General features: G+C 58.6%; 1 protein-coding gene across 2 annotated transcripts in view; it reads right to left on the bottom strand.

Moving 5' to 3' along the window:
• Positions 1-7,529: 7,529 nt before the first annotated feature.
• Positions 7,530-20,460, bottom strand: part of COLQ (collagen like tail subunit of asymmetric acetylcholinesterase) — a 62,941-nt gene continuing 50,010 nt past the window's right edge. For both annotated transcript variants that reach the window (XM_008266031.4, XM_008266032.4), the window contains exons 12-17: positions 19,001-19,115; positions 13,322-13,461; positions 12,002-12,121; positions 11,255-11,375; positions 10,089-10,191; positions 7,530-8,890 (exon numbers count right to left, since the gene is read on the bottom strand). In XM_008266031.4, the coding sequence (XP_008264253.2) occupies positions 8,821-8,890; positions 10,089-10,191; positions 11,255-11,375; positions 12,002-12,121; positions 13,322-13,461; positions 19,001-19,115 (669 nt within the window). In that variant the 3' untranslated portion in view covers positions 7,530-8,820. The remainder of the gene's footprint in view (positions 8,891-10,088; positions 10,192-11,254; positions 11,376-12,001; positions 12,122-13,321; positions 13,462-19,000; positions 19,116-20,460) is intronic.

Genomic DNA, 20,460 nt, shown 5'->3' on the forward strand with positions numbered 1-20,460 from the left:
GTTACTGCTTTGTTTTTATTTTTACTGAAAAAAATGAGCAATGTAGGGTTCTTTTAAAGACACTTTGCTTAGAGCTAATTTGCTTAATTAAATGTATTCCTTTTTAATTTGGTGTTTCTGATCACTGGGAAGTACACCTCAGTTTTTTAAAAGTATGAAACTTAGAGCTGAAAGATGATTTTAGCAAGCCACAAGGCATCTGAGGCCGTTTTACTTGGCTGTGCAAAGGTTAGACTGAATCCTTGGACATTTTCCAGCCATCTTAGTTCACCCAGTTCCTTCCACGCCACGCCTGCACACGCATCTCTGCCCCCAGTGGACATTGCCCTGGCAGTGGTCCCGCCCTTCCACCCCACACCTCAGCTTTAGCAGTGCCCACATCTGCCCGTGGTCTCGGCTCCACTAGGCACCAGTGATCGTGTTCCTTTTTGATTCTCTGTGGCGTCTGGTGGGTGCTTAATGAATGTGGGTTAAATATAGGTTAGAACGAGTCTCTGATTCTTCTGCCACTCCCTCAGCTACTGGCTGTTCCCTGAGGTGGAATAAGGAGACTTGGGCCAGCTCAGGGGGGACATGGTGTGTGCATCCATCACCTCAGGGAGTTTCTTCTTAGGGAACTGTTGCCACTATAATGGTATATAGTAAACCATCCCAAACACAATGGCTTAAAACAAACTTTTTTTTTTTTTTTGCTCACAAGTCACTGTGGATTGGTGATTTAGATTGGGCCTGGCTGGACAGTTCTGGTATCGGAAATGCTGCTGTCACAATTGCTAACGTGTCACCAAAGCAAGTCACAGGGTCAAGTTGAGAAATCACGGAGTAGAGAAATATACTCTGCTGATCGGAAAAGGGTGTGGATACATAGAGATAGTAAGAATTGGGGCTGTTAATCTGGTAATCTACATTATCAGGCTGCAACATCCACACACCCAATCCCATGTCTCCATCATGACTGAGAACACAGTCCCCTCCAAGGCGCTTATTGGGGCTGGCTTTTTTTCCTAGCCAGATAAAAACCCCCATAGGAGGTGAGCTAGGTTTCTGTTCTCAGCTCCTGCAGATGGCGCCAGATGCAAACCAATGGCACCCCTTGGCTCACCTCTCCCCTAGTCACTCCAAGCAGTTTGCTTCCCTCCTAGCCTCTCTTACTGAGGACACTATGCCAGTAATCTATTGCTAAGTAACAAACTACCCCCAAAACACAGTGGCTTCAAACCACCACCGCTTTGTCTCATGGAATCTGTTGGTTAGAAATTGAATAAGAACTTGGCTGGACAAGTCTGCCTGCAGCTTCACCTGAGCTCACTCAGCTGGTGTGGGCTGGATGGAAGGGTCCAAGTTGGCCTCACTCACATGTCTGGCACCTTGGTGGGGGTGGCTGGAAGCAGGCTCACCCGAGACCGTCAACCAAGGCCTGTCAGGCCTCTGCAACATGGCCGTCTCTGAGTGGCCAGCCGTCTTCTGTGATAACTGGTGTCTTCTAGAATGACAGTTCCAAGAAGCTGCATCGCCTTCTAGGATCTAGCCTGGGAGTCACACGGCATCGCAGCCACAGTATTCTATTTGGCCAAAGCCGTTCAAAACTCACGGGGTTTCAGGAGGAGGGACACAGACCTCATTATTTTAATGGAAGAGGATCAGAAAGCCATTCAGCCAGAGTCCCCACCTTCTCACATTCTCCCACTCAGGTCTTCTGTCATTATTCTAAGGCAAGTTGTCTCACCAAAGCAGTGACTCTGAAGCTGGCCAGAGACCTTGTTAGAAATGCAAATTGTTGGGGCCAGCAATGCAGCACAGTGGGTTAACGCCCTGGCCTGAAGCACTGGCATCCCTTATGGCCGCTGGTTCTAGTCCTGGCTGCTCCACTTCTGATCCAGCTCTCTGCTGTGGCCTGGGAAAGCAGTGGAAGATGGCTCTAGTCCTTGGGCCCCTGCACCCATGTGGGAGACCCGGAAGAAGTTCCTGGCTCCTGGCTTTGGATTGGCACTGTTTCGGCCAATTGGGGAGTGAACCAGTGGATGAAAGACCTCTCTTCTCCCTCTCTCTCTTCCTCTCCTCCCTCTCTCTGTGTAACTCTGACTTTTGAATAAATAAATAAATCTTTAAAAAAAAATACAAATTCTCAGGCCACATCCCAGCCCTCCTGAATCAGAAGCTCTGGTGTGGGGCCTCCCACTCTGTGTGACAAGCCTTCCAGGAATCTGACATTTGAGAACCACTGCCCCAGGGCCAAATGATGACCCTGGCCATGCATCTGCCTTCGACCTCTTGTCCCAGGTGAAGGAGGGTTTGGGGCATGCAGTGGAGAACCATACATGGGTTTATAGGTTGGAACACTGAAGACCAAAATCTAAAAGGGCTGGGGGGAGGGGCTGGAGGGGCAGGGCCAACCATGTCTTCATCATCCTTGAAGAAACTGTAGGGGCCCAGCAACCCCACTGAAACTCCATGACATACCAGTAAATCTCATACAGCAAATCTCAGTGTTACATGTGACATCCCCCTACCATTTTTTTTTTTTTTAAGATCTATTTTATTTATTTATTTGAAAGTTACAGAGAGGCAGAGGCAGAGAGAGAGAGGTCTTCCATCTGCTGGTTCACTCCCCAGATTTGGCAATGGCCAGAGCTGTGCCGATCCAAAGCCAGGAGTCAGGAGCTTTTTCTGGGTCTCTCATGAAGGTGCAGGGGGCCCAAGCACTTGGTCCATATTTTGCTTTCCCAGGCCATAGCAGAGAGCTGGATCAGAAGTGGAGCAGCTGGGACTCGAACCAGCTCCCATGTGGGATGCCGGCACTGCAGGCAGCGGCTCTACCTGCTATGCCACAGCCCAGCCCTGAGTGACCCCCTTTCATTTATTTATTTACTTATTTTTTAATTTTTTTTTTGACAGAGTGGACAGTGAGAGAGAGGGACAGAGAGAAAGGTCTTCCTTTACCGTTGGTTCACCCTCCAATGGCCGCCACAGCCGGCGTGCTGTGGCCAGTGCACCGCGCTGATCCGAAGGCAGGAGCCAGGTGCCTCTCCTGGTCTCCCATGGGGTGCAGGGCCCAAGCACTTGGGCCATCCTCCATTGCACTCACGGGCCACAGCAGAGAGTTGGCCTGGAAGAGGGGCAACCGGCACAGAATCCGGTGTCCCGACCGGATTAGACCGGGACTAGAACCCGGTGTGCCGGCGCCGCAGGCGGAGGATTAGCCTAGTGAGCCACGGCGCCGGCCCTTTGTTCTTTTAAAAAATGATTTTTTAAGGCCGGCGCCGCGGCTCACTAGGCTAATCCTCCGCCTAGCGGCGCCGGCACACCGGGTTCTAGTCCCGGTCGGGGCGCCGGATTCTGTCCCGGTTGCCCCTCTTCCAGGCCAGCCCTCTGCTGTGGCCAGGGAGTGCAGTGGAGGATGGCCCAGGTGCTTGGGCCCTGCACCCCATGGGAGACCAGGAAAAGCACCTGGCTCCTGGCTCCTGCCATCGGATCAGCGCGGTGCGCCGGCCGCAGCGCGCCGGCCGCGGCGGCCATTGGAGGGTGAACCAACGGCAAAGGAAGACCTTTCTCTCTGTCTCTCTCTCTCACTGTCCACTCTGCCTGTCAAAAAAAAAAAAAAAAATGATTTTTTAAAAATTTATTTGGAAGAAAGGAAGAGAGAGAGAGAAGCGACAACTTCATTTGTTGGTTCACTCCCCAAATGGCTTCCATGGCCAGGGCTGGGCCAGGCTGAAGCCAGAAAAATGGAACTCATCCAGGTCTCCCATGTGGGTGGCAGTGACCTAAGCACTCAGGCTGTCTTCCACTGCTTTCCCAGGCACATTAGCAGGGAGCAGTATCGGAAGTGGTGCAGCTGGGACTCGAACTGGCGATGCTCAGAACACCAGTGTTGCAGGCAGCAGCTTAACCCACGAGGGCACAACCCGGTCACAGTTGTCTGACTTAAAGTGAACTTTGTGAGACTGTTTAGAACTCAGGGTGAATCCCTGAAGGCAAAGTGCGGTCTTCCCGCCCTCCTTCAGTGGGGGTGGGGCTGCATGAAGTCGGCCTGGGCAGTCCCTAGCCCATCACTCACTCTTGTGCAATTTGCGACTCAGAATTGTAGGGTTGTTCCACGTGAAGAGACGCAGGAGAATACATCTTGCTCCTGGAACCTCTCTGGGTAAGGGTGGGCTGCTCAGGAACAATTGCCTTGGTCCCCAAGCCGCACAAGTGGAAGTTCAGTTTCACTGAAAATTTGCATTGGCTTACTGGGGGGAGGGGCAGCTCCCTCGAAGCAGTCACAGGTGCGTGTCAGTCCATTCCTTATAATGACTTTGGAGAGTCGTTAGCAGTGTGACCCACTTGTGGCTCCTGTTAGAGTGATGGATGGCCCGTGTGTCTGTCCCACAGACACTCAAGAGCCTGTCCTACCCCACTCCCAGGCACCTGTTCCTAGAGCTACCAAGCTTCCTTCCGAGATGTCAGTCAAACAGCTTTCCAGGTGGGGCAGGACAGCTCCGTCCTCACACCGCCCTGGCTATGGCAAGGAGCTCCGGGACTGGCCTGGGTCCTTGGCTCTCAGTGTAGCAGAGCCGGGGCCTCTGTTAGTGGTGAGAGCGCCCACAGCAGTCCAGCGCTGCCTGAGTGAAAGAGGCAATCCGGACATCCCTGCCATTCATCAGACTGTCCCTGCGCTCCGCTGAAGCCAGCTGCCAAGGTCACCAGATGTGGCGTGTCTCCTCGGGCCTCCCCTACAGGTGTCACATGTCCTAGTACTGCTCTCTTTGAGTGACTGCTACTTTCTTTCTTTCTTTTTAAAAAGGATTTATTTATTTGAAAGGCAGAGTTACAGAGAGGCAGAGGCAGAGAGAGAGGTCTTCCATCTGCTGGTTCACTGCCCAGATGGCCGCAACAGCTGGAGCTGTGTGGATCTGAAGCCAGGAGCCTGGAGCTTCTTCCAGGTCTCCCACGTAGGTGCAAGGGCCCAACAACTTGGGCCATCTTCCACTGCTTTCCTAGGCCATAGCAGAGAGTTGGATCGGAAGCAGAGCAGCCAGAGTAGGACTGGCGCCCATATGGGGATACCGACACTGCAGGCGGCAGCCTTACCCGCTAGGCCACAGTGCTGGCCCCGACTGGTGCGTTCTTTGTAAGGACGTCCCCAGTCTCACCTTGTCACTGCTACCATTGTGAAGCGCTGGGAACTGAAAGCATGGGCTGTGAGACTTTCGCAGCTGGAAATGCCATCAGCCAGCTTGCCTGGAAGATCTGAGTCACTCTGACCCACAGAGGCAGTCGCCGCATCTAAGCTAGAGGCACAGCTCCCGGGGGTTGGTTTCCAAGCTCACCATTCCTTATTTAGCTTAACTCCTAGTTCTCAAAGGAATTGGGTCCTGGCTCTACTCTGCAGCCCGGGCCCTTTCTACACAGCCTGCTCCATTCACAGTCTGCCTAAATCCTGTCGCTTCCCAAATCCTGTCACCAGCTCATCTCTCTGGCTTGGCTGAGATGCCTGCAGTGAGTCAGGGACCCTACCTGCCGGTCTGCCCAGAGAAGTTCAATGACACAGGACAATTAAGCGGCAAGTTAGTGACGGAGCCAGGCTGCAGGCTTCGGCCCCAGATACACAAATGCAAATCTTCTGTATTGTTTTGCACATCTCACCACATCTTTCTCCACCTCCGGCTCCCCATTCGAGTCAGCCTCCCTGAGTGGACTGAGGCCAGTCTTCTCCCACATCTGCCCCAAGCGGCTTAGCACCTGCTCCTGCCCAAAAGGAGCCGGGAGACTAGAGAGGACCTCCAGAAAGGACAGTGAGTGCCCCACAGTGCTTCTGGAGACTTGGCTGTTGCTGCCATGGTCCAGCTCCAATTCAATGAGCAGGCACCAGGCCTCTGAGACCAGGAGTGAGTTGGGGGGTAGGCATGTGACTCCAAATCGGGCCGAGGAGCCTCAAGGCAAGGAATTTCTTGAAAGCCATTGGAACAGACATCCTGGCTTCTCTGGATATTGCGGGGTGCAGGCATGAGCCCGAACCTGCAGCACTGGACTTATACACCCCACAGCTCAAAGAACAGGAACAAAGCAGAGAAATGGGACGGGAGCCTTGACTGAATCAGGCCTGACCTCTTCCCGCCCCTGCCCCCGCCCCCTGCCCCACTGGACTTCTCAAGCCCCATGGGCCAAATAATGCCATCCTGTGGTTTTCACTTTGGATTTTCCGTTCCTTGCAAACCAAAGAGTCTGGAGCCGCAAAGCCACCAACTGCTTCTTGCACCCTGCCTGCCATTCCATGTGACAGCCTCGGCAGCTCCTCTGTGGTCTGAAGTCTCTGCTGGGCACAGATCCGCAGGCTGTGAGAAGGGTTGAGCCACGGTTCGGGGCAGAAGCCCAGCCTCCTTGTTGGTGTCCTTCTGGCCCAAGTATCCCGGGCAACGTTTGCCTGGGACAGGGGACCTCCTAGATATTGTCCCGTGCCTGCCTGGCTCACTTCCGGGGGCCCAAGGCAGCACGTTACCCGCTTATGCTCCCGGGGAACCTGCTCCCTACATCCCAGAGGTAGCGTTTCCGGGGAGGGTTCAGGGGGCCACATCTTCCCTGATCTCTCCTCTGCCATTTCAAAACGCCAAAGGCCTTGAATCCTTTCACACCGGTGCCTTTGAGAATCTTCCCTGGAGACAGCAGGAGACAGGCCCACCCCAAGGCTGCGGGTCCAGACGAGAGTATAGGTGTCACTCGCATACCCGATGTCTAACTATCTACGCTGCAATCAAACCCACAAGTGCTGATTAAACACGTTCTGCCTGCCTACCTTACGGAGAAATCTCCACCGGGCTCCGAGGCCAGGTTTGAACTTGCTGTGAGTGGGTTCCACAAGGGCGTATGCCCGTGTGTGGCTGCAGGGGGAGGGTGGGGCAGGGCCCCTGCTTTTCTTACCCCAGCCTTCCCCACACTGGGAGGGGCCTTGTGCACCGGTGGAAGCCCCAGTCTGCAGTCCCTACAATCAGCTCCTCCCTGTCCCCGCTCCTCAGGCTTAGTGGTGGGCACAGGCCACACCCAGGAGGGCAGGCACAGGAAGAGGCCAGCACAGGTCCTGGACACGGGCTTAGGGCCACTTGGGCAGGGGGCTGTGGTTTACTGGGTATTAGAACACGGTCTAGAAGGGGGCCAGGCCAGCCTCGGCCGTCACATCGCCTCGGCCCCGTGGGCTCCTTGCGCATGGGGAGGGTACAGAGTGGCATCCTGCGAGGCGTGGGACGCAGGATAGCACCCTTCTTGGCCAGGTTCCAAGGAGGACCTGGATCTCCATCCTGTCCTAAACAAGGTCCTAACACAAGGCGGGCGGACTGGGCGGGGCTGGCAACCCCAGGCTTTGTGACCTTGGCCAAGTCCCACGGCATCCCTGGCCCCAGTTTCCTCTCTCTTCCCTGAGGAGGCTGGGATGCTGCCACCTTCTAGAACCCTCTGCAGATCCCGGGAAGCAGACTGAACCCAGAACCCCCTCACTCTCCCCAGCAGTGCTGCAAGGCTGGCCCCATCCCCGTAAGGAAGAGAGAGCCACGGTGGTAAAGGAACGGCCTTTATTTCTCCACTTCCCATCCCGAAGCCTCATAGTGGTGGCAGCAGCTTGGAGGCAAATCTCCCAGGGCCTGCAGGAGAGGTGGCGGGGCCAGGCTGCCTGAAGCGCCCACCTCTGCAGACAGGGCTTGGCCACGAGATGGCCACTCCTGCCTGCTGAATCCCCAGCACTCAGGCTCACTGAATAGCTTCGTGCCACAGCCCAGGGGTGCCTCTTGGCCTGGCAACAAACGGGCAAGTCCCATCCGAAGTGTGGTGCGGTGCGGGGCACACCAAGCCAGCCAAGCCGCGCTCAGGACGCTGGCGGTGGGAGGCAGCTCACACACATGCAGCACAGCCGTCTTCCAGCAGGGGGCGACATCCATCCAGCACACGGCGCGGGCCGCAGACGCAGGTGTGCCACGGGGCGCTTCCCGGGAGTTCGCAGGGAGCAAGGAGGTGGCGCTGGGATAGGAACAGTCTCTGCCTAGAGGGCGGGCTCAGCACCTGCCCAGTGAATCTCCCCAGCAGGAAGTGGACACGAAGGGCATTCGCACACACATCGGAAGTCAAAGTGCAGAGGGAGCCACGAGGTCCAGATGATGCCGGCTGTTTAGAAAGCACAGAGCCATCCCTGTGGGAAACGCTGAGACGAGAGAGGCCACCGCTGGGCCATTCTCACATGGCAAGGGGCCTGGTGAGCCGCCACCCTCTCCTCGGGGTGAGCCTCAGTACTTTTCATGGTTGGGTCTCTTCCTGGAAGCCCCGCCCACCTGAGGCCCGGCTGGGGGATCCTCCGTGGGTGTGCAGTGAGAGCCACACCGAGAGAACGTGTCCTGTCCCAGCCTGTGGCTCCCAGGCCTTGCTCTGGCTGGGAATGCCCACGTGTGCGGGGGTCCGGAGGTTGGGGGGCCTGGACACCGGCCTCCCCAGAACAGATCAGAACAAACTGCAGCCAGCAGCCCCAACAAGTCTAAGAGGGTCTAACAGTGCAAAGCCGATCCACGGCCCGGGGCCGGCGACATTCCCCAAGAGAAGGGGCAGCTGGTGGCCGGCCATCCGGCCGCGTGGGAGCGATGGGAACGGTCCAGCATGGGCGTGCAGGCTTTCCAGAACTTCAGATTAAGACAGGATGCAGTGGTCCTAAATTCTTCCGGTCAGCCTGAGTGGCAAGCACATCTTAGTAGCGAGAATCTGTCCATGTTCGTGTCGCACAAAGGTTGGTGGGAGCTGGCCCGGGACAGCAGCAGGCCAGCTGGAGGAGGGCGGAGCTGCTGCCAGTGGTGAGGGGTGCAGGCCTCACGTGAAGTAGCGGCAGGGCGTGGAGTCGATGTAGCAGTACTGTGTGCACCGCAGGTCCCCGTACGACCTGAAGGAGGCAAGGGTACGGTCAGGGTCAGGGTCAGGGTGGAGGTGGGCGGCAGGCAGAGGAGCTCCCGCTGAGTTCTAAGGGGCCACATGGTGACTTCTGGGCAGTCCTCATCACGGCACAACTCCTGCTGCCACCAGGGGCCAGGGGCCGAGCATTCTGTTTTTCTATTCATCTGGGCTGAGGAGTTGAGTCAGTCGCTGGGATTTCTCTCATGGGCCCCAGCCGAGGGAGCTGGTGCAGGAGTGGGCATCTAAGTGGGATGCTCCTCTCCTCACCCGTGAGAAGCACTGGACGGGTGCTAAGGGTCAGTGTCTACGCAGTCCAAGATGGCAGCTACCCGCCAAGTGAGGCCCCTGGGTTCTTGAATTAATTCTAAGTAGGTTTAATGTGATGGGGGCTGCCACATCAGGCAGTGCGGTCCATGCCACTGACATAACCCCCAGACACACATGTGCACACCACGCCAGCGGAATGGGACATGAATGCTGGTAAGACCCCCTCATGCAGGGGGGTACAAGAGGGCAGGGCCTTCCAGAAGGCGCGGGTTACAGAGCCACACGATCCTCTGCAAGGCCCTGCCCACGAGGCACACAGAGCCATGGTAACCACTAGGCACGGAGGGCTCCCAAGGCAACAGCTGAGCAGAGCCTGGTGCCCCTCGAGGCCCCTCGGGGCCCCTCAGGGCAGGGCTGGTGGCCGTGTCTGCCCAGCTCAGCCTCAGGTCCGCAGGCTGCTCCCACTGAGCCTGTGCTGGGTGCTGATGTGGCTGCTGCTGCCCACCCACGGGCTGTTTTCATCACTATCCCTCTGTGTCCTCAGAGTACCAGGGATGGGAGAAGGCTCTGGAACACCTGTGTGCAGGGCGGGCAGCGCTGTGGCACAGGGCGGTAGGCTGCCACCTATGAGTCTGACAGTGTCCCCCAAGAACGTTGGCTCGAGTCCCCACCCCCTCACTACCCATCCAGCTCTCTGCTGTGGCCTGGGAGCACAGAAGATGGTTCAAGTCCTTGGGCCCCTGCAGCCACGGGGGAGACCAGGATGGAGTTCTTGGCTTCGGCCTGGCCCAGTCCAGGTCACTGTGGCCATTTGGGGAGTGAACCAGCAGAGAGAGAGAGAGAGAGAGCACACTGGTGGGGGAGGGGGAGTGGGAGGGGCCGGGAGGAGGGCTTCCGCGGCTGGTGGGGGGGCTGCCTACCCAGGGAGATAGGTTTCACAGGTCAGGTAGCCAAAGTCGGAGCCGTCACAGTCCTCCACGCCCTCATGCCGGTGACCGTCTCCACAGTAGGCCCGGCGACAGCCTGAGGGGACCGGACAAAAGCAAGCCCAGCTGTGAGAGGGGGCGGGGCTGGGGGACGCCCCGCCCAAAGGACGCGCCAGGGGCATCGCGCCAGCCGGAGGCCTGCCCTCCACGCAGCTTCTGACCCTCGAGGGGTCTCCCCCTCGGCCCCACGGTCTTCACTGACCACTGCGGACAGGAACGGGGAGACGGGGGCTTGGCCCAGCCCCACCGCTCACTCCCCAGGTCCTGTGACACCAGGACACTGGGTGCCGCCAGAGAGCGCCCCAGGTGGAGGAGAGGGGTGGGCTCAGCTTCGAGTCCCTGGGGAACCGCCCACCCTTCAGCAGAGCCCTCAGCTGTCACGCAGGGAGGGGCGTGGCAGTGCGGTTCGCGTTCCCGTGCGCTTACTTGTGGGGTCTGGGCCAGCGGCAGAGGCTGCCTCAGGCAAGGCCGGTCTCCCAGCGTTGTCCTCCCCAGAAGCGCCATGGGACAGTGCGGGGACGCACCCACAGAGAACCCACCCCGGCCACCCGCGCCCCTTGGCACTGCCACCGCCCCCCCCCCGCGTCTCAGGGGCAGAAGGGTCAGTGTGCCTCACACGCCCCAGAAAGGTTCCGTGAGCGCACGCGGAGCGCGCACTCCATCCAACCCCCGCAAAGACCGAGCAGCTGGTCGCGTCGCATCGGGCCCAGGGGACCGCGCAGGGCAGTGAGGCTCCCGGCTGCACCTGGCGCTCCATCCTGCCCGCCTGCCCTGCGGCCCCTGGAGCGGGCCTCCCGCCTAGAGCTCGGCCTGGGGAAAAGGGAGCCCCTATTCAAAGTCTGCCCTCTGCCTTTTGCCTCTCTCTCCTGCAGACAGCGCCTGGCCCTGAATGTGGGTTTCCAAGAAGTGGGAGTGGGGGAGAGGCAGGATCTGGGACCAGGCCCCTGACTGTCACCCCCCCGCTGAAGTGCTCAGGAGGTGGAAGCCCCTCCCTGACTCTAGAACGTCCTCCCCCGACCCCGAGCTGAAGGCCAGGGCTCGCCCCTCCCCCCACTGGCTGTTGCACCCCTCACCCCTACCCCAGGCTGCACCACACTCACGGATGCAGCTGTCACCCTCATCGGTGTTGCCATCATCACACTCCTCCCCCGGCTGCAGGACCCCGTCCCCACAGGTGCCCTGATGGTCTACGGTGCAATCCACAGGGTAGGAAGGGATGAGCTGGCCAAAGAGAGACAGTGTTAACCAGAGGATGGCGCAGCGGGGCAGCGAGAGGCAGCGCGGCCGCTGGCCCCGGGATACACACTCTGCTTCCTCCTGGGGGGTGGGAAAGGTGCTGCTCCCCTGCGGCCCAGAGCTCTTGGCTGGGGGCATGCTGGGTCCCAGGAAGATGGCAGCCCGGGGTGGGTCTTGGGGCACGTGGGTTAAACCACCTCCTGGGATGCTGACATCCCATATCGGAGTGCTGGGTGTGCAGCCCTGGCTCCGCTGCCTCCCACCCGGCTCCCTGCTAAGGCACCTGGGAAGGGGGCAGAAGAGAGACCCAGATGGAGGTCAAGGCTCTTGGCTTTGGCCCTGGGCCAGCCCTGGCTGTTGCAGCCATCTGGGGAATGAACCAGTGGAAATAAGGTCTTGATCTCTTTTTCTATGTCTGTCTCTGTCATCCGTATCTGTCTCCCTCTCTGCTGCTCTGCCTTTCTAGTAACTAAATCTAAAAGCAAGATTGGCCGCCTGGTGGGACACAGATACAGACACCACGTGGAAAGCTGAGGCATGGAGCGAGCGCGGCTCCTTGCGGTCCCCCCACCCAAAGGTGTGCCTGTGTCCTGGGTGGGGTGGCGGGGCACCTGGATGGGGAGCCAGCCAAGGCTGTCCTTGAAGTACAGCGACCTCTGGTCTCTGCGGAAGGCGATGGCGTTCTGGGTGCTCAGCCTCTCCAGCTCCTCCTGGTTGTTGACCACAAAGATCTGCAGGGAAGGCACCGGTGAATGTTCAAGAACACACATCTGCACGGGCCAGCGCGCCGGCGTCCACTCCCCACCGCCTCGGGCCAGCGCGCTGGCGTCCACTCCCCACTGCCCACCGCCTCGGGCCAGCGTGCCGGCGTCCACTCCCCACCGCCTCGGGCCAGCGTGCCGGCGTCCACTCCCCACCGCCTCGGGCCAGCGTGCCGGCGTCCACTCCCCACCGCCTCGGGCCAGCGTGCCGGCGTCCACTCCCCACCGCCTCGGGCCAGCGTGCCGGCGTCCACTCCCCACCGCCTCGGGCCAGCGTGCCGGCGTCCACTCCCCACCGCCTCGGGCCAGCGTGCCGGCGTCCACTCCCCACCGCCTCGGGCCAGCGTGCCGGCGTCCACTCCCCACCGCCTCGGGCCAGCGTGCCGGCGTCCACTCCCCACCGCCTCGGGCCAGCGCGCCGGCGTCCACTCCCCACTGCCCACTGCCTCGGGCCAGCGTGCCGGCATCCACTCCCCACCGCCTCGCCCATCCCTGGGGTCCGAGTCTGAAGTTACAGCACCCAGTGGTACAGCACCTCCCTCGCAGGCATTTTAAATGCTCCCGGGACGTGAACTAAGAGGTGACAGCCTCCAGTAAGTCATTTCACATCCGGAAATGATCCCCAAGAATGGTCTCCCTCGGAGCAAGCCCGATGCTGTTGCCTAGCGAGTGGCAAGCTGCGGAGTGACCCAGGAATACCCAGGGTGGGGGCGGGGTTTGTGATGACTTCCTGTCCAGGGTGCTGTCACTAGGGCGCATGGGGCTGGCGTGAGCCGAGAGCTGGTGATTGGGAAGGCCCAGTGAAGGGTATGCGAGCTCCATTACACGCTTTATTCTGCTATTACGTTCTGTAATCGAAAGTTGAGAATGGCATTTACAGAGCGGTGATGGTGTGGTGGTGGTCCTGCACGGTGGCGGGCCCACTACATGGCAGTGGCATGGTGGGATTTCAATCCAGACGACTTGCGCACAGCCTGTTTGTACAAATCAAAGTCACTCTCCGCAAAGAGAAGGCAAAGAGCCCGCATGGACCATCATCACGGGGAAACTCTGGCGCATTTTCATCTGATGTCCCGATAATGCAGGGCGCGCCCAGATGCAGGGGGGCGCGGCCCTCTACCAGGCAGCAGCCGGCCGGCCGGCGGCCCCAGACGCACACAGGGGACCTACCACAGGAACTCGCGGGGAGCTGGGCCCATACGCGGATTCCCCGTAGGAAGGGTTATTCACATTCAGGGGCGGGCCACAGAGACATCTTCCTGGAGGCCCGGGAAATCCTCTTTCCCCCTTGGGTCCCGTCACAAGTTGTCCTAGGAAGCAACAGACTGCTGTTACCAGAGCCAAAGGCAGAAAACCAAACAGCCCAGCCAGACCGGAGCAGCCCTTTCAACAGCAAGTTAGGAGAGGTTCAAAGAGATGATTTGTATCCAAGATGTGGAGGGGAGGGAAGAGATGCAGCTAATAGGAGACAAAGTTTCCCCCTCCTCCCTGCCGTGGAATCCGTCTGGTGCTGCAGCAGCCCTTTTGCAACCATGAAGTAAGGAGTATGAGCCATAAAGTACACATTAAGGAAAGACAAGAGGCTTCTAGAGCCTAGGGCTCTGACGCTGACACAGGCTGGACTGAAGCCAGTTACTGTCCACCTCTGGACTTCCTTGTTGAAGGAAAACCAGGCCTTGTTTGTTTAGACCCATTATCAGTGAGCAGCAGCAGGCAGCATCTTAGACAAACGTACTGCTGAGTGACGAGGTTCCTGTTGCTGATGCCTCTTATATACGAGGTCTCTACGGAGAAACAGCCGAGGGTGCGTTTCTCAGGCTCATTCTGGGAGAAAAGGGAATGTCTGCAAACGCTCAGCCCCCTTAGGGCCCTCTGATCCCGAGAAGAGTGAGGACACGCCCTGGAAAGAGCACACCAGGAAGGGGGCTCTCTCGCAGTGTGGGAGAACCCTCGGACAGCAGCTCCCGCCTGGACTTTAGAAAGCCCCAATGCCTGGGGCCCCGCCCAGCTCAGTGCCCGAGTACCTGACCACAGGACGGCGGCGTCTGCACTGTGCCCCAAGGCTGAGAACGCGTGGCCTGAGGAAACACCGCATTGCACAGGCGAGGTCCCCACCCCACCCCACCCCCGCCACTACTCTTCCTCCCTCCCTGGGTGCCTCTAACTCCCTGCTGATCTGCGCCCAGACGTCACTCCCTTGGGGAAGCCTTGTTCGAATGCCCACGCTGACCCTCTGTACTGGGAGATGGTCTCGGCCAGGACATTGCCCCACAGAGCAGGGCGCCACGCCCCACGGGGCAGGGCTGGTGCCTGTTCGCATCCCCTGGGGCTCGACACACAGTTAGGTCTGGGCTGTGTTTGATGGCTGAACAAGTGAGTGTACAGACGAATGCACGCCAGCTAACTGGAGGGAGAAGGTCTTCAAAAAACCTCCAAATCACACTGCGGCTGGTGCTGGGGCCCCCCAAAGGAAGAGGGGAAGGAGAAGCAAAGATGGAGCCAACAAGAAATAAAAATACAGCCCTCCTCGTGGTAAAGCAAGGAGGGGGTGGGCTTCAGGGGGTGTGACACCTGGCCAGCGGCCCTGGGAACACAACCACAGATCCCAGAAAGGCAGGAAATAAAATTACGCCAGTCAGGACCCCGGGGTGGCAGCTACAGCTGGAGAGGGGCCCCCCCAAGGAAGCTCCCGACCCCCCAAGACCCCCTGAGCTGGCTGGCAGGTGTGTCCAGGATCGGAAGGCTGATGGCCCAAGATGAGGCGAGGTCTGCCCACTGCCTGCACCGCGCCAGGGTGGTCTGTCCTAACAAGGGACTGGGACACAACTCTGACTTCCACAGGAGCCAAGAGAGATGGAGACCTCAGCAGCCCCGGGGCATTGTGGGTAACGAAACACCTGGGGAAAATGAAGTGGGAATGCTCCGTAGTCATGGATGTAAGAGGGGCTTTGGAGCAGCCTTCTAGAAAGTTCTGTGCCCGCAGCGGGCTCCTCCCGCACTGTGGCTTATCGGGTCAGGAGCCTGTCCCATTAGCCAGCTAATGAGCAATGAGGCTGTGATTTGAGCTCCTGTTTGGTTTAATTAACACCATGCCGCCCTCAAGTCCAACGGCCAGGAAGACGGATGCCCTCAGGAAGCTGGCAGTCCCCAGGTACCGCACTGATCCACTTACATCCTGTCTGGGGGCAGGAAGGGCTCGGCCCACTGTGTAACCTGGTTAGCACAAATTACATCCGAAAGGCACGCTGCCCTCCTTCCCTCCCTGCCCCGCAACCCCTCTCGCCCTTGGACTCGGGAGTGTGAAGGCTCCCACGCCGCTACCTCCCCCTGCACCTTCTGGCCCGGCTCTGGGCACCAGGACCCGGCAGGATGTGGCAGGTAGCCTGCTGCCACTGCTGCACTTTCGCCGCCACTTCCTCCCAGCTGTCCAAGGGGCATCCGTTACCCTGCCCATTTCCTGCCAGGCAGCTCTGAAGGGCACAGCAGCCCAACTTCCCCACCTTGACCTCGACGCCACCCTGCAGGCGGCGTACCTGGCTCTCCGCCTTGGCCCGGGAGCCTCCTGCTTCCACTGGCTGCAGAGACAGCGGGTCAGGAGGGGACGCACACACCCATGTGCAGCGGCTGTTGGGGGGGGGGGAGTGGGGGGGCTGTGTGCAGGGCGTGGTGAGCTTCAGAAGCCCCTTCTCTCCAAGGCCCCAGGTTCTGACGGCTAAAGAAAGAACGGGACTTGAGCAGGGCAGGTGTGCAGGCTCCAGAGCCCACGGATGGTACCCGATGGATTGGGGTCTGGGTGGGGGGCAGTCGTGAGCACAGTCCTGGGGGCAGGAAGCCACCTGCTCCCCCCGAATGATGGGACTTCCAGGGCAGGCTTTCCCTGGTGGCCTTAGGAGTCACTGGGACCCGTCCCAAGTCCGTGTTACTACCACTGGTCCTGGCCCAGGGCGGGGCTGTCTCTCGTAAGCACCTTCCTCCCCTGCTCTTCCCACTGCCAGATTTTCCCGAGCAGCAGGATCGCTGCTCCCGTTCGCCTTTCTCCTTGTCAGCCCCTCACTCTTGGAGTTGTCTTAGAAAGGCAGTGACAGGGCCGGCGCTGTGGCGAAACCGGTAAAGCCACCGTCTTAGTGCTGGCATCCCATACAGGCGCCAGTTCGAGTCCCAGCTGCTCCACTTCCGATCCAGCTCCCTGCTGTGGCCTGGGAAAGCAGCAGAAGATGGTCCAAGTGCTTGGGCCCCTGTACCCACATAGGAAACCCAGAAAAAGCTCCTGGCTTCAGATTGGCAAGCTCCAGCTGTTGCGCCAATTGGAGAATGAACCAGCAGATGGAAGACCTCTCTCTCTCTCTCTCTCTCTCCTCTCTCTCTGGGTAACTCTGACTTTCAAGTAAATAAATAAATCTTAAAAAAAAAAAAAAAAAGAGGGAGTGATTCAAAGGCAGGCATGGAGAGGTGACACCAGCCCAAAGAGATGGCCCACGGCTCCACCCATGACACGGACCCCGCTTGCCCAGCCTCAGACCCCGCCCTGCACACCAGTCACCCCCGCAGAGCTGCCCTTTCAGTGGTCACAGGAGGCCAAGCTGGAGACGGGGCTTTGAAGGAAGCGAGGAGTCTGCTGGGGGCTCAAGGGTGACAGCAAGGACATCCCAGCAGAGAGCAGGATGTCCACTGGGGGGTTGTGGGAGGGAGGGAGGGAGCTTACTGGAAGGGGTGGGGAGGCAGGACTCCACTGTTTCTGTGGAAAGATGGGGTTGCCACGCTCCAGAGCTGGCACCGCCAAACAGTGGCCCTGCCCTTCACACGCAAGCACGTGCCCCGGGAGAGAGCCAGAATGCCTTACAAGTGGACAAACACAGCGGGACCTTTAAGGCCTCTGTCTGCTAAGGGCCACCCTCTGCAACCCCCGCGCTCCCAGACTACGCCTTGGTCTTGTGACCCCCTAAGTACTCAAGGGCCACCAGAGCCTAGGCTTCGGCCACGCTCGCAGTCGCCGGAGTTGGCCGCTCATGGTCATGTGTGGCGAAGTCACACACAAGCCAGAACTAAGAAAGACGAGGAGCAGTGGAGGGGTTCCCTCGGCCAAGTCACAGAAACAGGAATGCAACAGTTTTCTTAGCAAGTGGAGGTGGGGACCCCTGGATCCTGGGGAGGGGGAAGGACTTAAAGAACAGTGTGGCGGAGGGGGGCACTGTCAGGGAAGTCACCTCGGGAGCAGGGTGCCTAGCCTCGGAACTGCCCAGGTACCCACGAGGACAGCCAAGGCCAGGCATCCAGGGACCACGTGGGCATGGCCAGCAGGTGCTTCTGAGCCGGGAGGGTTGATCAAGGGCAGGAGGGACCCTCTCTGACTTCTGTCATTATCCGCCAGGACCTGTGCTGCACCCTCCATGGCCAGCTGGAGGCGTGGAGAGAACCAACCCCCACCATCCCCCCACCCTGCAAACACTGGAAGTTGAATTTTCCTGGCACCCTGGCAGGCCAAAGGCTCTGAGTTGGCTTTGATTTGGTGTAAAGGTTCTGACAAGATAGGACATTTCTTAGCATCCCCTGATGGAGTACACCGGGGAGACATACCCTGTGAAAAGTTTAAAGTGACTTCCTTTGCCTTAGAACAAAGTCGTAATAAAAATTGCTTTCTTTTGTATACTCGAGGACAAAGGTCAGCGAGCAGCCTCCTGGGACTCAGCAATGCTGCAGTTACACAGGGGGTGGGCTCTAGGGGCGCAGCGAGGAGAGACAAGGACTCAAAAGGAAGGGCTCAGCTCACAAACGCAGCGAGGCCGAGCAAAGCGGCACCCGAGCTACACCACCTTCGGGGTAGACTTTCGACTGGTTCTCAGCGATCTCTTGCTACAGTGAATGCAAACAGATGCAGGGCCGGGGAGATGGCATCGTGACTTCTAGGTTTAAGAAAACAGGGGCCGGCGCTGTGGCACAGGGGTTTAACGTCCTGGCCTGAAGCACCAGCATCCTATATGGGCGCCAGTTCAAGACCTGGCAGCTCCACTTCCCATCCAGCTCTCTGATATGGCCTGGGAAAGCAGTGGAAGATGGCCCAAGTCCTTGGGCCCCTGCACCTGCTTGGGAGACCCGGAAGAAGCTCCTGGCTCCTGGCTTCAGATCGGCACAGCTCCAGCTGTTGTGGTCAATTGGGGAGTGAACCAGTGGATGGAAGATCTTTCTCTCTCTCTCTCTCTCTCTCTCTGTGTGTGTGTAACTCTTTCAAATAAAAATAAAACAAATCTTAAAAAAAAGAAAAGCAGCCGGCGCCATGGCTCACTAGGTTAATCCTCCGCCTGTGGCGCCGGCACACCAGGTTCTAGTCCCGGTCGGGGCGCTGGATTCTGTCCCGGTTGCCCCTCTTCCAGGCCAGCTCTCTGCTGTGGCCAGGGAGTGCAGTGGAGGATGGCCCAGGTGCTTGGACCCTGCACCCCATGGGAGACCAGGAGAAGCACCTGGCTCCTGCCATCCGATCAGCGCGGTGCGCCGGCCGCGGCGGTCATTGGAGGGTGAACCAATGGCAAAGGAAGACCTTTCTCTCTGTCTCTCTCTCTCTCACTGTCCACTCTGCCTGTCAAAAATAAATAAATAAATAAATAAATAAATAAATAAATAGAAAAGCAGAGTCATGAAAAGTATGCGTTTCTGGAAAAAGGTGTCAGTTGATGAATTATGTGCCTGTTATTTCTTAAAAAATAACTGAAGTCACATGTAATGTTTTTTTCTCTTTGTTCCCTCTCTCTCTTCTTTAAAACACCAGAATGCCCCGCTGTGGAGAGCTTAACACGACGATATTAAAGTGCCTCTGGCGGCTTCCGACTGGAACCTTGTGCCGAGCGGGGCTCTTACCTGCAGAGGGGGTGCCTGGCGGCCCTGGCGGCCCTGCTGGCCCTGGGCGGCCAGGTTGACCAGGAGGCCCAGGCTTGCCGGCCGGGCCCACGAGTCCGCTGTCTCCCTTCTGTCCCTGGCAGAGAGAAAGGCAGAGCCTGTTAGGGCAGCGCGGCCGGGGCAGCCCCTTCTTCACTCGTTCTGGAATCGGGGAGCACCTTACACTCAGGAGCAAGAGCCCACGGCAGCCCGAGGGCCTGACCGCCAGCTCCTAAAACGTTCAGGGCAAGTGGCATCTGACACGGAGCTTGATGCGAGTTTGTAGGCCTTGGTGGGTGGCTCTCTGGTCTAGAAGCACGGCACGTGACAGCTGAAAGGAGCCCATCCCCCCCAGTGCCCTCTCGGGACAGAGAGCCAGCGGAGGCTCAGAGCGGGCCAGGGTTCAGGGTAACCATGCGGCGTCAGCGTGGCGGAGCTGGGCCAGCACTCAGGCCTTCTGCCTGCTTGGCTTGGCTCTTTGCATCGCCCACCCGGGGCCTCCTGTTGCTCTCAGGGTGCAGACCAGTTCTCATCGAGAGCGCCACGCCTCTTATCCCACTTCTCAGAGGTCTCTCTCTCTCTCCTCCCCTCCACCTCCAGTGCTCAACTCCAGTGTCTCTGTAGCAAGCCTTCCCGACCTCCCCACCCGGAGTCTGTGGGCCCCGTCGGGGGCGCTGACCCCTCCCCTGTCCCTCACCGTGCCTGCCCATGCCCTGGCCATGGCATATAGTTACGTCATTTCATCAATGCCTTCCCTGTGGGCTGGGGTCTCTCTTGTTCACGTCCCTCCCCCAGATCCAACAAGGGAAGAGACAGAAGCTGAAAACCCCAAGGGGAGGCAGCTCTGTTGATCTGTAAACAATTGCACCTCCACAGCACATAACTCCATCCACATGGGTTTGTTGCGAGGCTAACCAGGATCTCAGAGATCAGAATGGGGTTTGCCAGGAGGAAGGGCCATGTGGAACAAGCTGATCAGCACAGCGGCTGGCCCGGGGTCCTCTTTTCCACACAGTACAAGAAGTCCTGATGCTTAAACAGAGGCGCACCTGCAGCTCCAACCATTCCTGCCTCCTCCAAGAGCCTCAAGAGGAAAGATTAGCCTCTTTGGCCCCTCTCAAGCCCACCCTTGGGACTGACCCCAGGAACCAAGGTTCATGCAGGTTGTAGGCTCTGGCCCTGAGCAATTTGCTAAGGGTTCTCCTTTGCCTCCGGCTTAAACGCTCAGTGATTGCTGTCTGACCCCTTTGGCCTGGCTCCCCTTCTTACACGTGGGCCTTGGCAGGCTGGCCCACCTGATGAAATGCAATCTTCCCAGAGTCTAGGAAGCAGGCATGCATGGGACTCCCTTCCAAACTCAGCTGTGACGTGTGACCTGCTGCCTTGTCCACACAGCCCTGGGGCTTGGAGTTCTTGAACTCTGTGTATGGAAGCTGTGGGGT

The sequence above is a fragment of the Oryctolagus cuniculus genome, chromosome 4 (assembly GCF_964237555.1).
Source record: "Oryctolagus cuniculus chromosome 4, mOryCun1.1, whole genome shotgun sequence".
Lineage (NCBI taxonomy): Eukaryota > Metazoa > Chordata > Mammalia > Lagomorpha > Leporidae > Oryctolagus > Oryctolagus cuniculus.